The sequence below is a fragment of the Acartia tonsa genome, chromosome 3, assembly GCF_053477335.1.
Source record: "Acartia tonsa isolate MP-2025a chromosome 3, ASM5347733v1, whole genome shotgun sequence".
NCBI lineage: Eukaryota > Metazoa > Arthropoda > Copepoda > Calanoida > Acartiidae > Acartia > Acartia tonsa.
The window spans coordinates 36,807,272-36,826,085 of NC_137262.1; the positions used below are offsets into that span (position 1 = coordinate 36,807,272).

At 31.1% G+C, this 18,814-nt stretch overlaps 1 protein-coding gene across 10 annotated transcripts in view; it reads left to right on the forward strand.

Moving 5' to 3' along the window:
• LOC145314026 (uncharacterized) overlaps positions 1-18,814 on the forward strand; it is a 110,199-nt gene that overhangs the window by 76,428 nt on the left and 14,957 nt on the right. For 9 of the 10 annotated variants that reach the window (XM_080153753.1, XM_080153754.1, XM_080153751.1 and 6 more), the window contains 7 exons: positions 1,602-1,719; positions 2,199-2,394; positions 3,277-3,334; positions 7,049-7,151; positions 8,756-8,875; positions 10,582-10,712; positions 17,940-18,042. In XM_080153753.1, the coding sequence (XP_080009879.1) occupies positions 1,602-1,719; positions 2,199-2,394; positions 3,277-3,334; positions 7,049-7,151; positions 8,756-8,875; positions 10,582-10,712; positions 17,940-18,042 (829 nt within the window). Of the gene's footprint in view, positions 1-1,601; positions 1,720-1,893; positions 1,946-2,198; positions 2,395-3,276; positions 3,335-7,048; positions 7,152-8,755; positions 8,876-10,581; positions 10,713-17,939; positions 18,043-18,814 lie in introns of those variants that run through there. The other variant, XM_080153760.1, reaches the window with a different exon arrangement.

The window sequence follows — 18,814 nt, forward strand, 5'->3', positions numbered from 1 at the left end:
TCACAAAACTGGTCTTATCTTATGATTTTTCACTTTAATATATGTAGAAAGTTGTCTATGATTCGATAAGATATATGACCTTTTAGTATGGCTGAGAATTTGTTCTAATCCAGCAGATATTTATTGGTTTTGAAGCCATGCTGAAAACATTATTAGGCTATACATCAAGTTTGATAAACTTCAGGGAAAAGACAATCGATCCCAGATTATGATAAACAAAATCATCCCTTCTATAGATTGCATAGGTATGCCCTTTGCTAGTTAGAAAACTTTGTAAGTAACTGAGAAAACATATTTATTAAAACTTAGGGTACTTGTAATTTCCAGTTTTTTTGCTTAAAAAATATAAGGGAACGTTATAAATAACAGTTTAAATTATTTTTTTTATAAAAGCACATTGATAAAAGGGAAAAATTTAATTTAAAAGTTAAACATGCATATGATGAAAAATATGTATACTGATTACATTTAAAATGATGTCGCTGTAAAATTGTAAATTAATGGGAACTTTCTTAATCAATACTGAAATACATTATTCAATTGTTAATTTATAAGCGGTTGCGCTCTTAACATCTAGAGGAAGTGCCTAAAAATAGCCTAAATCCGGCTCGAACTTAGAAATAAATACAAAATGAACTAAAACCATCCTGGAACCTAGATGACAATAAAGAACTTAATCGGTTTATAATAGCTTTAATGGACCAACAAAAAACCTTATTACTTTATAAAAAAGTAAAATTTTATAAATACATTGTAAAAACATCCCCTCATATTGTATGGTTACTTGTATTTGGTAGTTGAGGGATATGCATTTAGTGTTTCCACAGTATAAAATATCTGCTGGTTACGCCCCTAGAAGCTATGGGCTCTGTATTCTAAGGGTTAGGTAGGGGTAAAAATTGCTTAATACAATCACAGGACCTTTGTTAAGCTTACCTAAAATAGAGATCTTAACCTTTAGAAAAAAAATAAATATTATTACTTAATATAATAGAATAGCAAGCCAATGGTTTTAAATCCGTCGTTTATTTTTAAAAGATAATTGAAAAATGTTTTATTATACCTTTTTTGTAGAATTGTATACATACTGCATTTGTTACCAAAATTATGTTAGAACTAATTAATGTAGTAGATGCAAAATTTCCCCAACCCTCACACTTCAGTAAGATGGACTCTGCAATTATAAAAATGCAAAAAAATTCAAATTTTGTTAAGAAAATGCAAGAAATATATGTTAATCTTTTATTATGTCAGGTCATATTAGAGCTAGAGGGCATGACAAATTTATTTGATTAAGAATTTCCGACTTTAAGTCAGTCAAAGTCATGTTTTGCTTCCTTCATCCTTTTAACAACCTTTGTTTTTAAAACCTCTTTTACTTAAAAGTTTTAAAGTTATTTAATTCTCTTATTTTCGAAGCTTTAAGTAATTGTTTAGAAAATAGAAATAGTAAATGTTTTATGTAAATTTTATGTTAGAAGTACCAAAATATGATTTTGGCGGCAGCAGCTAAGCTCTGCAGCTTTAAGCCTTCCGACCGTTAAGGGTTAAACTTGACCAATACTTGTTAGACTATTTCTGGATACAAAATCTTATTTCAGTTTGAAGTTCCGCGATGCAGTCGCCGACAGAGACAGGGAGGGACGTGAACCCAAGAAGTCCATCTCCATGGGGCAAATTCAACAGACAGGCAACCAGCCTTCTTCTGGACAAATACAGGTATATATAGATAGACAGATGGACAAACAGACAGATAGAAAGAAAAACAAACAGACATCTTCATGGGAAAAGTTCATCAGACAGGCAACCAGCCTTCTTCTGGACAAATACAGGAATATATAGATAGACAGATGGACAAACAGACAGATAGAAAGAAAAACAAACAGACATCTCCATGGGAAAAATTCAACAGACAGGCAACCAGCCTTCTTCTGGACAAATACAGGTATAGATAGATAGACAGATGGACAAACAGACGGATGGAAAGATAAACAGACATCTTAAAAGAACAAACTTAAGAGACAGCTTTTAAGGGCTTTCAAGGAGAATTGAAGAAAATTTTTTTTTATCAATGTTCATAGTTTTTTTTATACAAATTAATAAAATTTTTAACATTTTACTTATATCTTATTGTCATTGGTTAAAAAAAATCTACAAAATATAAAATAAAAAATCTACGAAATTAAAATTTCATTTAGGCTGCGTCAAGTTCTTGCGGGCTCCCTGCACAGGCCTCCTCCTCACAGCAGCATCACACAGCAGCAGCAGCTAGCAGCACACCAGCACCTGCACACACACAACAGCTTACACAAGCAACAACTAATAGCAGCAGCGCTCATAAGAGCAGCCATCAAGAGTCTTCAGTCCTTGTTCATGACTTTAATGGAAATGCAGGTAATGATCAAAGTCAGATATAACTCAAGGAATTGAAGATAATAGACGTAATCATATATTTTTTCCTAGGCTAACATGAGTTAGGTCTTAGCCTAGCCTTAGCCATACATAGATATAAAGGGATGTGTAAGATTAACCATTAGCGATTTTCCTTTCATGTTTGATCTTATGAATAACAGAAATTACCCTCTAACTAGAGCTTGATCTTTAAATCGTTTTTTTGCCGCGCTGAATCGGGGCGATTCAGAGGTGAACCGTAGGCGCGCTGGTGGTAAGCCACAGCGCACCTGATTTTTAAAAGATTTTCGGCGCGGTGTTGTTAAATCGCTTGCGCACTCACTAAAATATCGATCCGCGCCAGTACAACTTTATTACTTAAGCAGTGCCAGTAAGGTATTTTATATAAAATACCGTGTCAGTATGGTATTTTATATAAAACATTAATATATAATTTATTTTAAAAATAACTATAAAAATGTTTTCACGATAGTTTTGCAATAAAATATTAAAGTAATTAAAAAAATATCCATTTATTACATATGCAATGGGTCTTTCGTTGGGGCTCAGTGCATGATTCACCCCGATTTAAACCGGCAATGCCACTCGGTGAGTGCCATTGCCGCGCCGGGCCCGCGCCACTGCCCGATTCAAATCGCCCATGCAAAATCGATTTAAAGATTGATATTAATAATTTGATGGTGCGCCAAATGAATCGCCCCGGTTTAAATCACCTATAAACGATTAAGATCGAGCTTAGGAAAACTTTTCATGGACCTTTAAGAAGCTTGCCATATTTGAAAATATGGATGGAAAAAAATTGGCACAATTTGAATTTAAAGTAATGCAGCTACTCTATACTTATATCCTCTCGTTGTTTTTCAGACACTGTTGACGGTCGCACCTCTACACCTCACTTTGGTTCACCAGCCCATATTCCAAGGTAATGGTTAGGCTGTAGTTTAAAAACACCACGCACCACAAGATACTGTTATTTAATAGAAATGATGATTCCTGTAACAGTAAAGTACAGTGCAATGTAGAAAACAAAGCAACTCTAAAAGTTAAAATTGGAGGGTCGACTTTTACCACCCATCCCTTTTCCCTCATCCACGAGTCCACAACCTTACTTTCCTCCAGATGCCCCTTGAGGCCTTTATGGGTGTAGCCGTTTGTATCTTATTTTATTATGTGAAAATTTTCTCGATTATTAAATTCTCTATTGTAAAAAAAGCTTTCCATTTTTAGATATGATGGATTTAGGCTATTTTCCTTTCATCTCTACTGAGTCCTTAGTTGCTGGAGGCGCTGCCACTAGTGTATATAAATAGTAGATGAAATAATAAAAAAGTCAATTCTGTCTGGACTGATATATTGTCAAAATTGTGAAAATTGGATAATTCTCATAGATTATTGGAACAAAAGTAAATAACTCAAAGTAAAAAAATAATTTTATCGTTTGAAATAAAAAGTTTTAGCTGATGACAATTATAGCATGCTGCTGCATGTACATTAGCTTACAGAAAAAAAATAATATAATTTTTGTTCTTCATTTGCCTATCTGCGGGCAGCTGTCTGTAGAGCTATATGATATATGAAGTAGCAAGTTTTCTTTGCCTGTTAAACTCTAACCCGATAAAGTTTTCTATTTTATGCAGCTATTATATTTGTAAAATTAAATGATAGAATCATTTTTGGCTGTTTTAAAATGCCCTCCTCTCCCCATGCCATAGAGCCCTTAGATGCTATTCAGGATCCCAGCCTACAATATTATATTCTATCATAGTATTTTGTTCTTCTTTTAAAAAAAGAATTACTTGAAATTGCTAAAAATACGAACAATCTAACATTTATTGATTCTTGCTAAAAGAATTTTGTACAATTTTCTCTCCGAGTTAATAATAAATATCTAATATTGAGTTCCAAATCTCACAAGAATAGAAAAGAAATTACTTGGGGCAAAAATGTTAATATTTCCTTTTATTCTTTTCTAGAAAATTGTTACTATTTAAATTATGTGAAAATGAACATGCTGTTTTGGTACTTAAAAGTATTTTTTTTCTAACCATTTCCCTAAGGTTGTTTGCTTAATTCTAATTAAAAAAATGTATTTAAAATCGTAGGGAATCGATATTATCTACGAAGGGAGGGGACATTGGACATGTTCCCTTTTTCTTTAATCTTAAAAGTTTGGGTACTTTTATTAAATTTTTATTGTTGGGGGACAGTACATAAATTTATTGTCCATTGTCTTATCACTGAAGATCATTGCTATATTATTATTCAGTCTTTAAAACCCGTTAAACGCCGTTAATATTAACAACTGGTATCTTTACTACAGAAAAGATGGAAGTTATTAAAAGTGGCTGACTCAAATTATGACGTCAAAAAAAATTAACCAATGAGAGGCCACTATAAATTTTACCATTTGTCAATTACAGTGTATACTGGCCTCTCATTGGTTAAGTTTTTGACGTCATAATCTGAGTCAGCCACTTTTACTAGCTTCAAAAGCTGCCAGCGGCTGTTGAACCCTCGAGCAAGAAAAATGGGACTAAGAGGTTCTATTACTCTTATAATGAAAGTTTTCAGTTCTACCATCCCAAAACTTTGTTTGATTGAGCTAAACTTTTTTTGGTATGACCATTTCTCCCCTCTTTTTTTCCCCTACCACTTCTGTATTTACATCTTACTTATTTTTCTTTTGGATCTTATTGTCACCACAATTAATTCTGATTTAAAAAATGTTTTCCTTTCCAGCAAAGCTTCTTGTATTTAACTTGTTTATTTCTTAACTAGCGGCTTCGCCCCTAGCCTCTAGGGGCTTTGCCCCAAGAGGTTTAATCAAACCAATTTTTAGTATTTTAGATTGAAAAGAAAAATTATAAAAAAAAATTTGGAGAGGGAAATTTTTTTTTTGTTTGGGGAGGGGTAGTCGACCCCCACTATTTTAATTTTAGTTTTAAAAAGAATTTTTTTGGGGGGGGGGTTTATTTTTCTTTTTTGGGGGGTTTGGGGTGTCCCACCCCCCAAGAAAATAGTTATAAACCTTCCCGGGACCTATGAGAAGCTATCCTGTAAAGGAGAACCCGATCGGTTCAGCGGTTAGTGAGATCCCTCGCTACAAACAGACAGACAGACAAACAAACAGACATCGTTTTACTTTGTATTATAGATATTTTCTAATGGAGAGGGGGGATGTTTTTTGTATTTAACAATTCACATATACTTTATTAAAATTGTTTTAATCTCATTCAAGGCTCTCGAGGGATAATGAATTAATGACAATGGACGATAATTGATATATTTCCCCAATGATGATAAACAAAGTCCCCTTTCTGTTGATTAAATTATTGGTTGAACTACTAGTTTTGAACTAACCAATCAAAAATTAGTAAAAGTACCCAAAGTCTTGGAGCCAATGAATAAGAAACGTTATTAAAAATATTTTGGGTACCAGTGTAATTTACAGTCTAATGTCCCCTCCCTCCCTGACTTTAATAATAATGTTTGAAGTTGTACTTTTCCTAGTAATTCCAAAACCAATAAAGGCTCTGGAAGAATAGATATGGCGTCATTCATTCATTTTAGTCAGGGATCTAAAGGGATAAGACAATGGCCCATAGATTGATACACATCCCCAATGAGGATACATAAAATTACCCCTTCTGTAGATTACAATTAGTTGTTGAAATGAATGGACATTCAACTTAATGAACCAACTTATCAAAATTCAATAAAATTCCCTAAGTTGTTAAGCCAACCTAAAAGAAGTTATCAAAACTTTGGGGACAAGTGTAATAAACATCTCCATTTCTCCTCCCTCCCTGTTTTTTATTACACAAAAACAATATCTAAACTTTAAATGCTACTACGTCAAGGCTTGGTTTTGTAAACCCAATTTTTGTACTTTTTTGAATGAAAAAACAAATAAAATAATTTTATAGTAGACATTAATAATTTAAACGTTTTCTAAGTAAATTTAGAAAAAAAAAATACAAAATTCTTTTGGAAAAAAATAATATTAAGATAGTAGGTTTTATACTATAAAGATGACAGCAAAAAATTACACCCCCAAATTTTTAAAACTGAATTTAGATTGAGGGGGTGGGTCGACTTCTTCCCGCCTTCCCAAGTTTCCCTAGAGGCATCCAGGGGGGGGGGGGGGTAGGCGCTAGTATATAGATAATGTAAGCCTATGGTGTCTATTCATTTGAGTATCTCTTAATTAGTTCTTTACAAATAACCAATAGGAAAGTGGTAGTCATTTATCTTTACTCTCATTTACTAACACATCTATCTGTTACATTTTAGTTAATTTCTAGATATATATTTATTAGTAGATATATAGACAATCAAGAAGAAATAAAGATAGATAATCATAAGATAAGATATGGATAGACAGTTAAAATTGAGATAGATATTTTGAATATGTAAAAATTTAAAGATAGATAATAGATTGAAAGATGATAGGTAGTTTGATAGATATAAGGTATTTATTTTATCTTTTTCGTAGAGTAGAAGGAATGAATTGCTTATTAAAGGGCTCGGCAGCTGCGCAAAATCAACCTTATGTATAAATGTTTAGAAATAGATAGATAGATAACTAAATAGATAGTAAGAGTAATAGATAGCTATAAAATAAAACTAATTTTAGGGAGTATAAGTCGGAATATAAGAACAAGTACCGACCCTTCTCTCAGTATGAATATGTTGGGGATGGAAAATTCTTCAACACATCAAACTCTCCACCAAGTGAGGTAAGACAGGAATCTAAAAGAATAAGAAAAAGATAAGTTAATGTACATCTCCAATAATAATACACAAAATCACACCACCTTCTGTCGATTGCAATTAGTGGTTGAAACGTTTGGTCACTGAACTAACCAATTAAAAGTATTTGATCAATTTATACCACACAGAACATTTTATTTTTTTTAAATTCAATCTTTATTGTTTCTAAAACCCTCCACCAAGTAGGATATATTTTTCTTTCCCTTAACTGCCTATCTCATCAATTCAATACTATCCAAAAAATCTTACATTTTTTGTTTGAAACAATTCTTGTTCATTAAAGAAGCTAGTAAAAGTGGCTGACTCAGATTATGACGTCAAAAATTTAATTAATGAGAGGCCACTATAAATTTTACCATTGGCCAATTACAGTGTATACTGGCCTCTCATTAATTAAATTTTTTCGACGTCATAATCTGAGTCAGCCACTTTCATCAGCTTCTTCATTAAACTCTCCATCAAGTTATTCAGGATATTCAAAACGTCTTTCTTCCCTGTAATGAGTTAGTTTCTACCTTTTTTTCCATAAAGCATTTAATGAAAAAGATTTAATTTACATTTGTATGTAACCTATTAAATAAGTATTTTGTTACAGTCAAACACTTTCATTATTCACTTGTTTTATTTTGTTTAAGGACTATTTAACATGCTCTCTAGGGAACTTTACATCTCTTTCTTACTACCACACTATACACAAATAAATTAGTCATTATACAAAAATAAAGAAAGTCAAAGAACTGACTTAGCTATATATTTACTGAATGAATATAGAATTTATCTTTATAGGATTTATTAAAACTTTGAAATATCTAACTATTGATACTGACTTGTAACTAATTGGAAAAATAGAGCAACACAAATTGAAAAAAAAACATAGTCATGATTTTCAATTAGGAAAAAGGTTGAATCTCTATTAATATTAACTCTATTATGTGTCCTCGGTTCTTTGTGGACAAACGGTTTGAAGCACAAAAAGTTTGCAACTAAAATTAAAATTGTCTGCCTTGCTATTTCACATTTCATTTAAATTGTGTACAAACATTTCAAACAAATTCTTTCATTAAATTCAATGTCTACATAATTAACCCAAAATATATTGAACAGAGTAATTTTCATTACTTTTAAATCAGTTGGAAATTACCTTTAATTACAACTCTGTTATTTATCAAAACAGCTATACAAGCCTTGCAGTCGTATAAATAGTTGTGTTACAGGAAAACAAACTAAGATACAGTATTAACAAGTCTTTATAGAACTCACACGGACTGGAGTAAGATAAAAATTAATTAGTCCTACACAAAAGTTTTCAGTAGAGGTTTGGAGAGTTTTGAAAGACTTTTCATGATGGGTCAACAAGCTGGATAAATAATCCTGAGCTTCAGCAAGAACGTTTTAAAAATGTATTAGGAGTCACCCTGCCATATTGTAATTATCCAGACAACTAATCACATTTAACCTTTTCTGAAAACACCGAAAAGGTAGGAAAAGTTCCAAAAATGGATACGAGTAGAAAATTTATGTATTTTTCTTTAAACACAACTGTTGTTCAAATATTACACCCTGCATTCAGGTTGATGGCCCCACAAGCTTGGTAAGCCTGCACTCTAGCAGCCAGAAGGTTGAGAAGCTGGAGGGAGAGCCATGGTACAAGGAGGTTCAGGAACTCAGGAAGGTCGCAAATGATTATAAGGTAAGAATATACTTTCTCGTATTCATTCGAAACCGATTTATATTAGATTAGAACCGGTTCTCATCCATACGAAAAAAACATGTCTAGCATCGTATTTTATCCAGTATTCTACGAATATAAATATATACAATCATTCCAGTTTTTTTAGCCCGTGCCTTCGAGAAATCAGGGCTTAAAAACTGGTTTTCATCTTATAATTGTAAATTTCATATCTGCCAAAAGCTGTTTATAATACGATGCGAGAAAAAACTATTTTAAAATTGAAGAACAATTATTTTAAGGAAATTGTTTATGTATTTATTGAAAAAGTTTTACTTTTAAAAAATCAGTGTTTTGCAAATATTAACTTGATTAGTATGCTGAAAAAGTCCTTCTATTATTTTTGTTGAAAATTCTTCTTGGCTAAATAAAAAAAAATTATAGAACTTATGAAACAAGTATGTGATCAATTTTAAGGATTTTCTTGCTATGCTCTTTGGTATTTTGTTGCCTTGTTTTGTAGAAGATAGGCAATGCAGTGAAGCAAACATATATTACTAAGATTCTTAATTAGTGAGTTGTTACATTTATCTTGGCGCAAACCTAACCAGCTAAAAGTATTTGGTTTAATTATTAAAAAAATTTTAGATTTCTATTTGAAGATATGAAATCAAAAATTCTTGTTTGACTTTGATTTGATTTCTATAAAAAATTTGATAGGTATACAAGACACAGTATTTACAAAAAGGTTGGATAAGATGTTTTTTAAAACCATGGCTTTATAAAATAAGTTTCAAAATCTCCTGAGGCGTGTAATAATAAAAATGTAAGTCTTCTGTTTTCTTTTCTTTCAAAAATTGCTTTGTTTTCGTTTAAAACACAAATATATCTTTTTTTTGGGAATAAATAAATAATTAACAGTACAAAAAATGCAAAAGACACATAAAGAAAAAAATTGAACCAAATTCCATATCTGCAGTTTTTATTATGCTCCTATTTCTGATATTTTTTGCAGGCTCTACTGTTGCAAGATTCTAAATTTTTGTGCTTGAAAAGAATACTTTATGTGTTGAAAAGTGCATTTGTGAATGAATTTAATTTCCTGCCAACAAATATCATACAGTCAAAAAAAAAAATAAGCCTGGGATTTAGCAGTAAAATATTCCAATCTTCAAGTCCTACATCTTTGCTATAAGAATAAAAAAAAGGTGTTTTACCCTCTTTTTCCAATTCTTTTAATCGTCTTAAAATTATAAAATTTGCAGCTTCAAGTCATGTTTAAAACCTTTATTTTTAACAAAGGTATATAAGTAAAAGTTTGGGAGTGGTAAAAATGGTTTTACTTAAGTTAAATGTTCAACCCACTCCCTCTTCAAGCTTTTCAAAGCAAAGAATTGAACAAAAAGTATACTACCAGTTCAAATAGTGAATGCCATTTAGTCATTTTATGTATATATTATCAAATTCAAATTGTTTGCAGAGAAATGTATTTGAAAATAATTTATAGTCTCTCTATTAGTTTGATGTCAAATTTAAAATTGTTTATTATAAATAAGCAGCTGTGCATCTAGAAGCAACGAGATGCACTGCAAAATAGTAAAGGTCAGGTAACTATAACCCTTTGGGATCAGTGGTGAGCTAGATATGATTTTTTGGTAAAAGTTGACACAATAGACAGACAGTCAAAAAAACATATTGCCTTTCATTTAAGGATACTACTTTTTTAGTGCCGCGGCTGGGGAACCGACCTGGTGCCTCCTCACATGTCCCAGCTGTACAACCAGCAGCTCAACCTTCATGAACAGGCTGCCAAGAGGGAATCTTTGTCTGCACTTGCACTAGCTATCAGCACTCCCAGGTATAGATAGATAATTGTATTGCTAGCTAGATGGCAAAAATACTTAGAAGCTGACCTGTCTATCTAAAGGTCAACCTTTTTTCAAGAAAATTTTCAGTTTAAGCAGGAACGCATTTTAGGTGATTTTTTATGAAATTGTATTATTCTCATGAATTGTAACCAAAAAAGTTTAATGAGTCAACTGATTGTACATTTACAAAGTTACATAATGATCTGCCTAAAGCAAAAAAATTTGTATTTTAGGTGTCATTCTGCATTTACATTTTAGATTATGTAAATAGGTGAAATTTGTGCAATCAATTTTCATAATCCAAGTAATATTGCCTATGGATTTATGTGTTCTATAACCTGATATAACTAAGGGAGGACAATTCATCCCTAAAATAATTTGCTTAAACTATATTGTATTATGCATATTAACAATACATTTTTACAGTTATGATTTTTTTTTAAATGGTTCCAAAGTTAAAAGCAAAACTGTTTCTTCACATGGCAGGGAGGGAGGGACATTTGGAGGGACAGTTATGATTTTTTTTTTAAATGGTCCCAAAGTTAAAAGCAAAACTGTTTCTTCACATGGCAGGGACGGAGGGACATTTGACTGTTTATAACACTAGTCCTCAAAGTTTTATGCTAATGTTTTCATTGGATTAACAACTTAAGGTACTTTTATTGAATTTGAATTGGTTGTTTCATTAGGTTTGGTGTCAAAACGTTTTAACCACTAATTGTTAACTACATTATGTGTAATTTTGTATTATAATTGGGGACGTACATCAATTTATCAATCATTGTCTTATTCCTTTAGATCCCTGCCATTGTGGATACACAGGTTCTTGCCTTGTGTCTCTGATATTGAGATCATTTGATGTGCAATAATAGATATATTATATCTAGATGGTCCATCTAACCAAAAAATTCAATAAACTTAAAAAGACGCCTTAGTATAGTTTTGCATTATACAAGCAATGAAAGTTTTCGAGAATATAATTTGTAGAAAGCTAACTTTATCCTAAGGAATTTAACCATTCATAGCAAACTTATTTTAGGTTTTGTAATTTTCTTCACACAATACTAGGGGATCAAGGGGGGGGGGGAAGTTTTGACACATTTGCGTAAACCTGGCACCTAGGCTTTATCTTTGGACTGAGAGGATAGGTTATTTATGATAAAATCATTCTTTTATGAAAAAAATGAAAAATTTTTTTTTTTTGAAGTTACAGGTCAACTTATAAAACAAAATATGCATCTTTTTTAATATTATTCACATATTTGAAGAAAAAAGATGCATATTTTGTTTTATAAGTTGATTTGTAACTTAAAATTTTTTTTCTTTCATTTTTACCTGTACAGAGACCACCTGGAGGCCTGGAGCTCCGGAACCTGGAGGCCTATCCAAAAAAATCTTAAAACTTCGTGAAATTCATCATATAACCTATAACCTATCCTCTCAGTCCAAAGATAAAGCCTAGGTGCCAGGTTTACGCAAATGTGTCAAAACTCCCCCCCCCCCCATTACACAATACAATTTACCCAAGAAAAGCTTTATCTTAGGATACGCGACTATTTATAGCTGACCCATTAGGCGTACAAAATGAAAAAATTATGCCCTTTCCTACCAAAATATGTACTCTATTTCAACAATTGACATGTCTGGAATGTATATTCTTTTTTTCCTATTGGATGATTGAGAGAGTATGTCTCTTGATTATCTCTATTTGTGCAGTTACAAATTTTGTGCACTTCCATATTTTACCATCCCCAGGCCCCATGGCTCCAGATAGTGGTGTTTTTACTTTACTGTAGATTTTTGTTGACAATTTTTGTCTCAACCATCTTTTTTCAGATAGGTATGCGATAATGGGCGTTTAAAACTATCTTAGCAGTATTAGTTTCGAAAAACAAATAATTGCTTTGAAAAAAGAGACCAAAATCTGTGAATATGATATGAGAATAAATGTATTTAGTATATATGTATAACCCAGATAGCACTTGGATCCAGTGTTAGGGGAGGGGGGCTTTTCGTCTGCTAGGAAATTCTTTCTGCTCTTTTGTAGCGTATTAGCTGTGTTAATATTCACGACGCTATTGGCTGAAATATTAAATGTCGGCATAGAGTCCACGGGTTGGGGACATAGAGTTCTTTAATACCTCCCCCTCTACTGTTTTACTTTAATGAAATTAGAATGAATTTGTTAATTAAAATAAAAGTTTAAACAGAATTTAAAAATGTTCTGTTTTGAAGAAACCTGGTGGATATTGATTAAGTCTTATATGAAACTGTGTGCCGTCCTGTCCTCACCGTTACCATAAATCATCAAGATTAAATTTTCTCAGTCTATTCCAGTTTTACAGGTGTCCTATTAGTAAAGCAAAAATACCTATTTCTCGTTGGAAGCTTTAAAACCAAAAATACTTAATGAATCGAAACCACATATCAAATTGAAAACTCTACTTTCATCTGTATATGTATGAGCTATGATCATAATTGAAAGTTTAATAGTTGTTTATCACATCGAATTATAAACAGGTATCTGCGGTTTTTAAAAAATATAAAAATGTCTTTAATATGATGCTATACATGATTTTTCAGTTTGTCTAAAAACCGGTTTTAATCATACGGATAGAAATCGGTTTCGAAGCCATAATTATCTTCAAAATATTTTATTATTAATCCATTAGTCTGATATACAAAATCTATTTTGTTAAATTAAGTTTTTCTGAACACAGTAATAGTGTCTGACTAATTATGACGTAACAAAAAAAAATTAGCCAATGAGAGGCCACTATAAATTTTACCATTGGTCGATAACGGCCTCTCATTAGCTAATTTTTTTTGTTACGTCATAATCAGTCAGACACTATTACTGTGTTCAGTTTTTCTGAATATTAAATGTCTTTTGAAGAATAAGTTTGGTTCTTGGTTTTTCCGTAACGCTATTTGGAAATGTGATTTTCTCTGCTGCTATTTAGTATAGACAACTTATTTTCAGTGACGATTTCTATGATCTAGCCTACATTGTTTGGCCATCATAGTTGTTCATACTTCATAAGACAAAAAATACATATTATTATAAAGGTTTAGGGATATTCTTGGATTTATTTCTATTATCTAATGACAGCTTTACATCTGCTCTATAAATCAATTTGTCTATACATTGTTCTTTTCTGCTTCGCTTTTTATGAATAGAGTCATCCTTGTTGAGTTATTTTAATGAAACATGTCTATAAGTTTTTTTTCCCAATGTGGCATAGAATTTGATTAATAATCGCTGGATCAGAACCGGTTCTGAGCCATACTGAAATATCATGTATAGCATTGTTTTACAGACAATTTTCATCATATATTGAAATAAGAAATTATAAATTTTACTTGTTTGGTTTGCCCGGGTCCTCAATCCCTCGGGGCTAAAAAACTGGCTTTAATCTTAAATTTTTTATTTGAATATCCACGGAAAGCTGTCCATAAAACGATGGTGTTAGTACTTGAACTAATATTATGGAGTGCACTCAACTCAATTGTGAAAAATCTATAATTTCGTGACTGAAAGTTATTTAGTTTCCAGTGGAATATGAGCCACTAGGCAACACAAAAATAGAGTAAACTTTTAATCTTTTAGTACCATTTTTTTTTGTATAGAATAACTTTAAAATACATTTTAAACTGATATTAAAAGAAGTGGCGTGCGAAAGGGGGTGTAGAGGGATTGGCCCCTTAAAACTGAAATTACGATTTTTTTTGGTTTCAACCTCCCCCCCCCCCTCATCCGGCCCTGGTGAACTGATGTGCACGCCACTGATTAAAATATTATTATAGTTTGTTGTGTTGTTAATGAATTTAAATAATATTTAAAATTTGTAAGACAAAAAAATAATTATAATTTTTGGAAGTAATGAGAGTAGTCTAGATCTGCATGATCATTGAGAGAACCATTATACTTGTATTTTTCCAAATATGTTTGTGATTGTTCTATAATCTCAAGTTTCCAATTCATTTTACTATTCTAGGACATTATATGTCATTTCAGACATTATCATTACTTTTTATTAGGCAATCTTATACAATTTCTTTTCTTATAAATCATATTGAAAATATTCTATTCTATTTTAGATTATTTCAACAAAAAAAAATTTTCTTTAAATTTTATTAAAATAAAATGAAAAAAGATTTCTTCTTTCTAATGCTATTAATATCCTCTTACTTTGTTGAGAACTGTATACATTTGAAATACATTTTACACTATTAAAAATGAATTAAATGTATTCCTTGCTTTCAAGTGTGTGTACATAAAATATATTATTCATAGAGGTTTAAACATTTTTTACAGCATGGTTGCGAAACCAATTGATATACTTCTTTTTAATTTTTTTCTTTTTAATATCGTCGGAAATAGGTATATAATATGATGCTATAAATAACTATTCCAGCTTTAAAATTCAATATTACTTTTAAGTTTTAACAAATCATGTATGTTGATACATAAAGTAAAGATGGCTTATATTTTTAAAACAAACTGTAATTAAATGATTAAAACAATTTTTTGTGACACTTTTTTCTTTCTCGTTGCAGATTTGTGTGTAAGAAGGTGTCTTAATCTTATATTAATATGATAGACAAACTCTAACTGAAGATATTCTGAATAAAAGAGCTCTATATCAATTTGTCTATTGGTTTTCTTTAGAATGGACAGACCGACATACAGATTGTACAATTTGCATGTGATTCTAGATTCTTTAAACTTATTTAAAAAACTTTACAGTTTGATGATGATTCTAGATTTAATATTAAAAAGTCCAACTTTTGAATCTCTATCTAAATACGTTTTTTGTAGAGTGTATAGTATAACTGAGGAATATAAATTTAGCCCCAGGCCTAAGATTACACAGAGCCTGGCAGACTGCTGTAAGGAATAAAATTCTCTTTACACTACCAAGATATACATAGCACATGTAGATTACCTTTAATTACATTATCATATCTTTATCATTATCAGAAATCTCTTTTACTTTTTAGTATTTGTTTACATTTATCAATAATGTTTTCACAACAACTGATATGAACCATATATTATCATAGACATAATTTCTATCTTTGTCTGTAAATGAGCTCTAAAAGCATAACTTTTCTTATTAAATTTTTAATCTTCATTTTAAATTTTTATTCCTTTCCATTACAAACTTATTGAAGAGTAGTGCAGCTTATTTAAACCTAAAAGTTTATCCTTTTAAAAGATTAATATGATGTCTTAAAGTCAGTTTAACGAAGGATCATGCTAACCGCTGAAAAGATATGGTTCTCCTTTATAATATAGCTTCTCATAGGTCCTGGGAAGGGTTATGACTATTTTGGTGGAGGGTACCACCACGCTCCTAAAAGATATCGCCCCTAGAAAATAATATCCACCCCAAATAATCTTTTTTTTCTTTTTCTTTTTTAAAACTTAAATTGAAAATGGTGGGTTGTCTTACTTAACTCCTCCCCACCCCCCCAAGTTCCCCCTAGGGGCGTAGCCGCTTGTTATGAAAAAATATAAACTATTCTAACATTTATGAAGAACTTTATTAATTGCACTAAGACATCATTTTACTACAATTTATCACAACTTATATTCTATGTCTTTGCTTACTGAGCATAAATAATAATATTCTCCTCTCTAAATGAAAAGAAAATAAGCATTTGTTGTTTCAATGGTAAGCTCAAATTGGTTTTGTTTGTTGTTGCAACTTGCAAGTGAAAAGGTTGATTGTTACAGAGCACTTTTTTTGCTAATCCATCCTTTTGCATCTAACTTTTAGACCATTTCGGCATTGAATAGAAAATGAGTATTTTCAGAGAGCAATTTTAAAACACTTTTTATTTCTTGGATTCATGTGGACATGTAAAAATTTTTCCAACTTCCAACTTTTTTAGTCACAAGAGGAGTGTCTTGTCCATTTTCCACTTTTCCTTTTTTTTCAGAGACTTCATCAGCATACATCTTGATGTATTCCATCGGTTTTTTACCCTTCCTCCAGTGCACAACAAATTTCATTCACCAATTCAAATTGCAAGAACAGCATAGATTGACTGTTTACATAATACAGCCACTTAAACAACCTGAATTGAACAAATATGTTTAACTTATTTAATACTAATGAACACTCTAATAAGCAATTTGAACAAAAAAAGGATTATAAAATAATTGTATGACATCCATAGATTTTAGAATCTTCACCTTTATATTCTTGTGTAACCTTTGATAAAAGATTTTGTGGCTTCATTGTTTAAAGACCTATACAAGTAATTTTCATACCATTATCCATATTTTCTTTATCTGTTAAATCATTAATAATATATTCTAAATCATTAGGACTATAACTTAGCTTTTTGGTAAGGACACCCTGAGCAAGTACTTGCAAACAATTGATTTCCACTTTATACTTAATGCATCTTTCCATCAGGGAGGGAGGGGACAATGGGCTGTTTATTACACTAGTCCCTAAAGTTTTATCACAACGTTTTCTTATTGGTGTGCTTAACAACTTTTGGGACTTTCGTGACATTTAATTTGTTGATTCATTAAGTTGAGCGTCTAAACGTGTCAACCATTAATTGTAAACTACAGAAGGGATAATATTGTGTATCATTACTGGGGTTTAACATCAATTATTCGGCCATTGTCTTATTCCTTTAGCTCCCTGAATATTTCACAGCCTCCCTCCCCCCCACTCATTTTTTATGGTGCACAAGAAAGACCTATTAAGGTTAATTTTGATTAGAATGTAAACAAAATGGCCAGCTGTGACAATTTTACCCATTTTTGAATGAGTATACCAAATTCTTCCATATGTAAAAATTATCTAAGAAAAGATTAAGTCTGTCCGTAAGAAACTAAAGATCTTGCTAACATCTTTACTTATTGGCCATACCATGCTCTTGCATGGGCTGTCTTGTGAAAAACGACCCTCAACATTAAAATAAGATCCAACTGCTAAGAAAACATAGAATCTTAATTTTTAAAAAAATATTGAATATAATCTCTTTAGGAGGAGCCTCTAGAGGCTATTAGGGAAGGCATTAATACAAAAGTACTATTTGTTATACTAAATGAAACTATTTTGTTTTACAAAATTTTTCATCTACTTTCATGTTTGATTAAAAATACTAATTAAACAGATTCAAGTGTCATTCTTTAATATGAATACTCTGATTCCAAATCAAATTAAATATTTTGATACATTTTTCAGGTCTATGAAGAAAGATGAGAAGGATAAAGCCAATGAGCGCAAGATGTCCCCAGCTCCTATTAGGCTATCCAGACCCAAAACTGCTCCGGCTAAATCTAAAAAGGTAAAACTAGATGTGAAATTTTAAGTATTACTAGGTGTACCAACTTAAAACAAAGCAATACTACTCGAATACAGAGATGGATGGGATATTATGCTGTAAATTATATTGATACCAGAAGTTTTATTATCACTCCTCTCATTCTTAGCCTTAAAACTTTTGGTCTGTTCGGTACAATCTATCATTTTACAATATAGGGGTAATATTGTTTATCATAATTTGGGTCATACATTGTGTTATGACTTAAGTTCCCTGGGTTTTAGAAGTTTGCTAGTACAGAAATGGCGCAAACGTTAGCTAAATTATTTGTCCAAAAAATCATGGTTATACTCATTAAATATGTAAAAGATATTTTACAAGAATTTGAATGAAATTAGTACAACTTTAACAGGCCAGGTGCAAAAATTAACAAACTTTTATAAAGTTATGATTCATCAAACTTAAAATTTTAACTAATTCAAATATTTTCTTCCTTAAAAGTTTGTAATTAACCCTTTGATGTTCTTGGAAACCACTATATGTGTATGTATATATTATATGCTAAGATCAAAAGAATTAATTTTTAAATTTTGATGCTCAGTCTTTTAGAGAAAGTAGGTTAAAACCATACAACTTTTGAAAAAATGTACACAAAAACATATAAACTGAAAATACAAAATTATGAAAAACTAGGTTTCGTAATTTTTCTTCAATATAATAAAATAAACAGCTGACTCAAACACCTTTTTAACGTTAAACTTCTTATAAATACTAAAATTATTTTATCATTTATTCT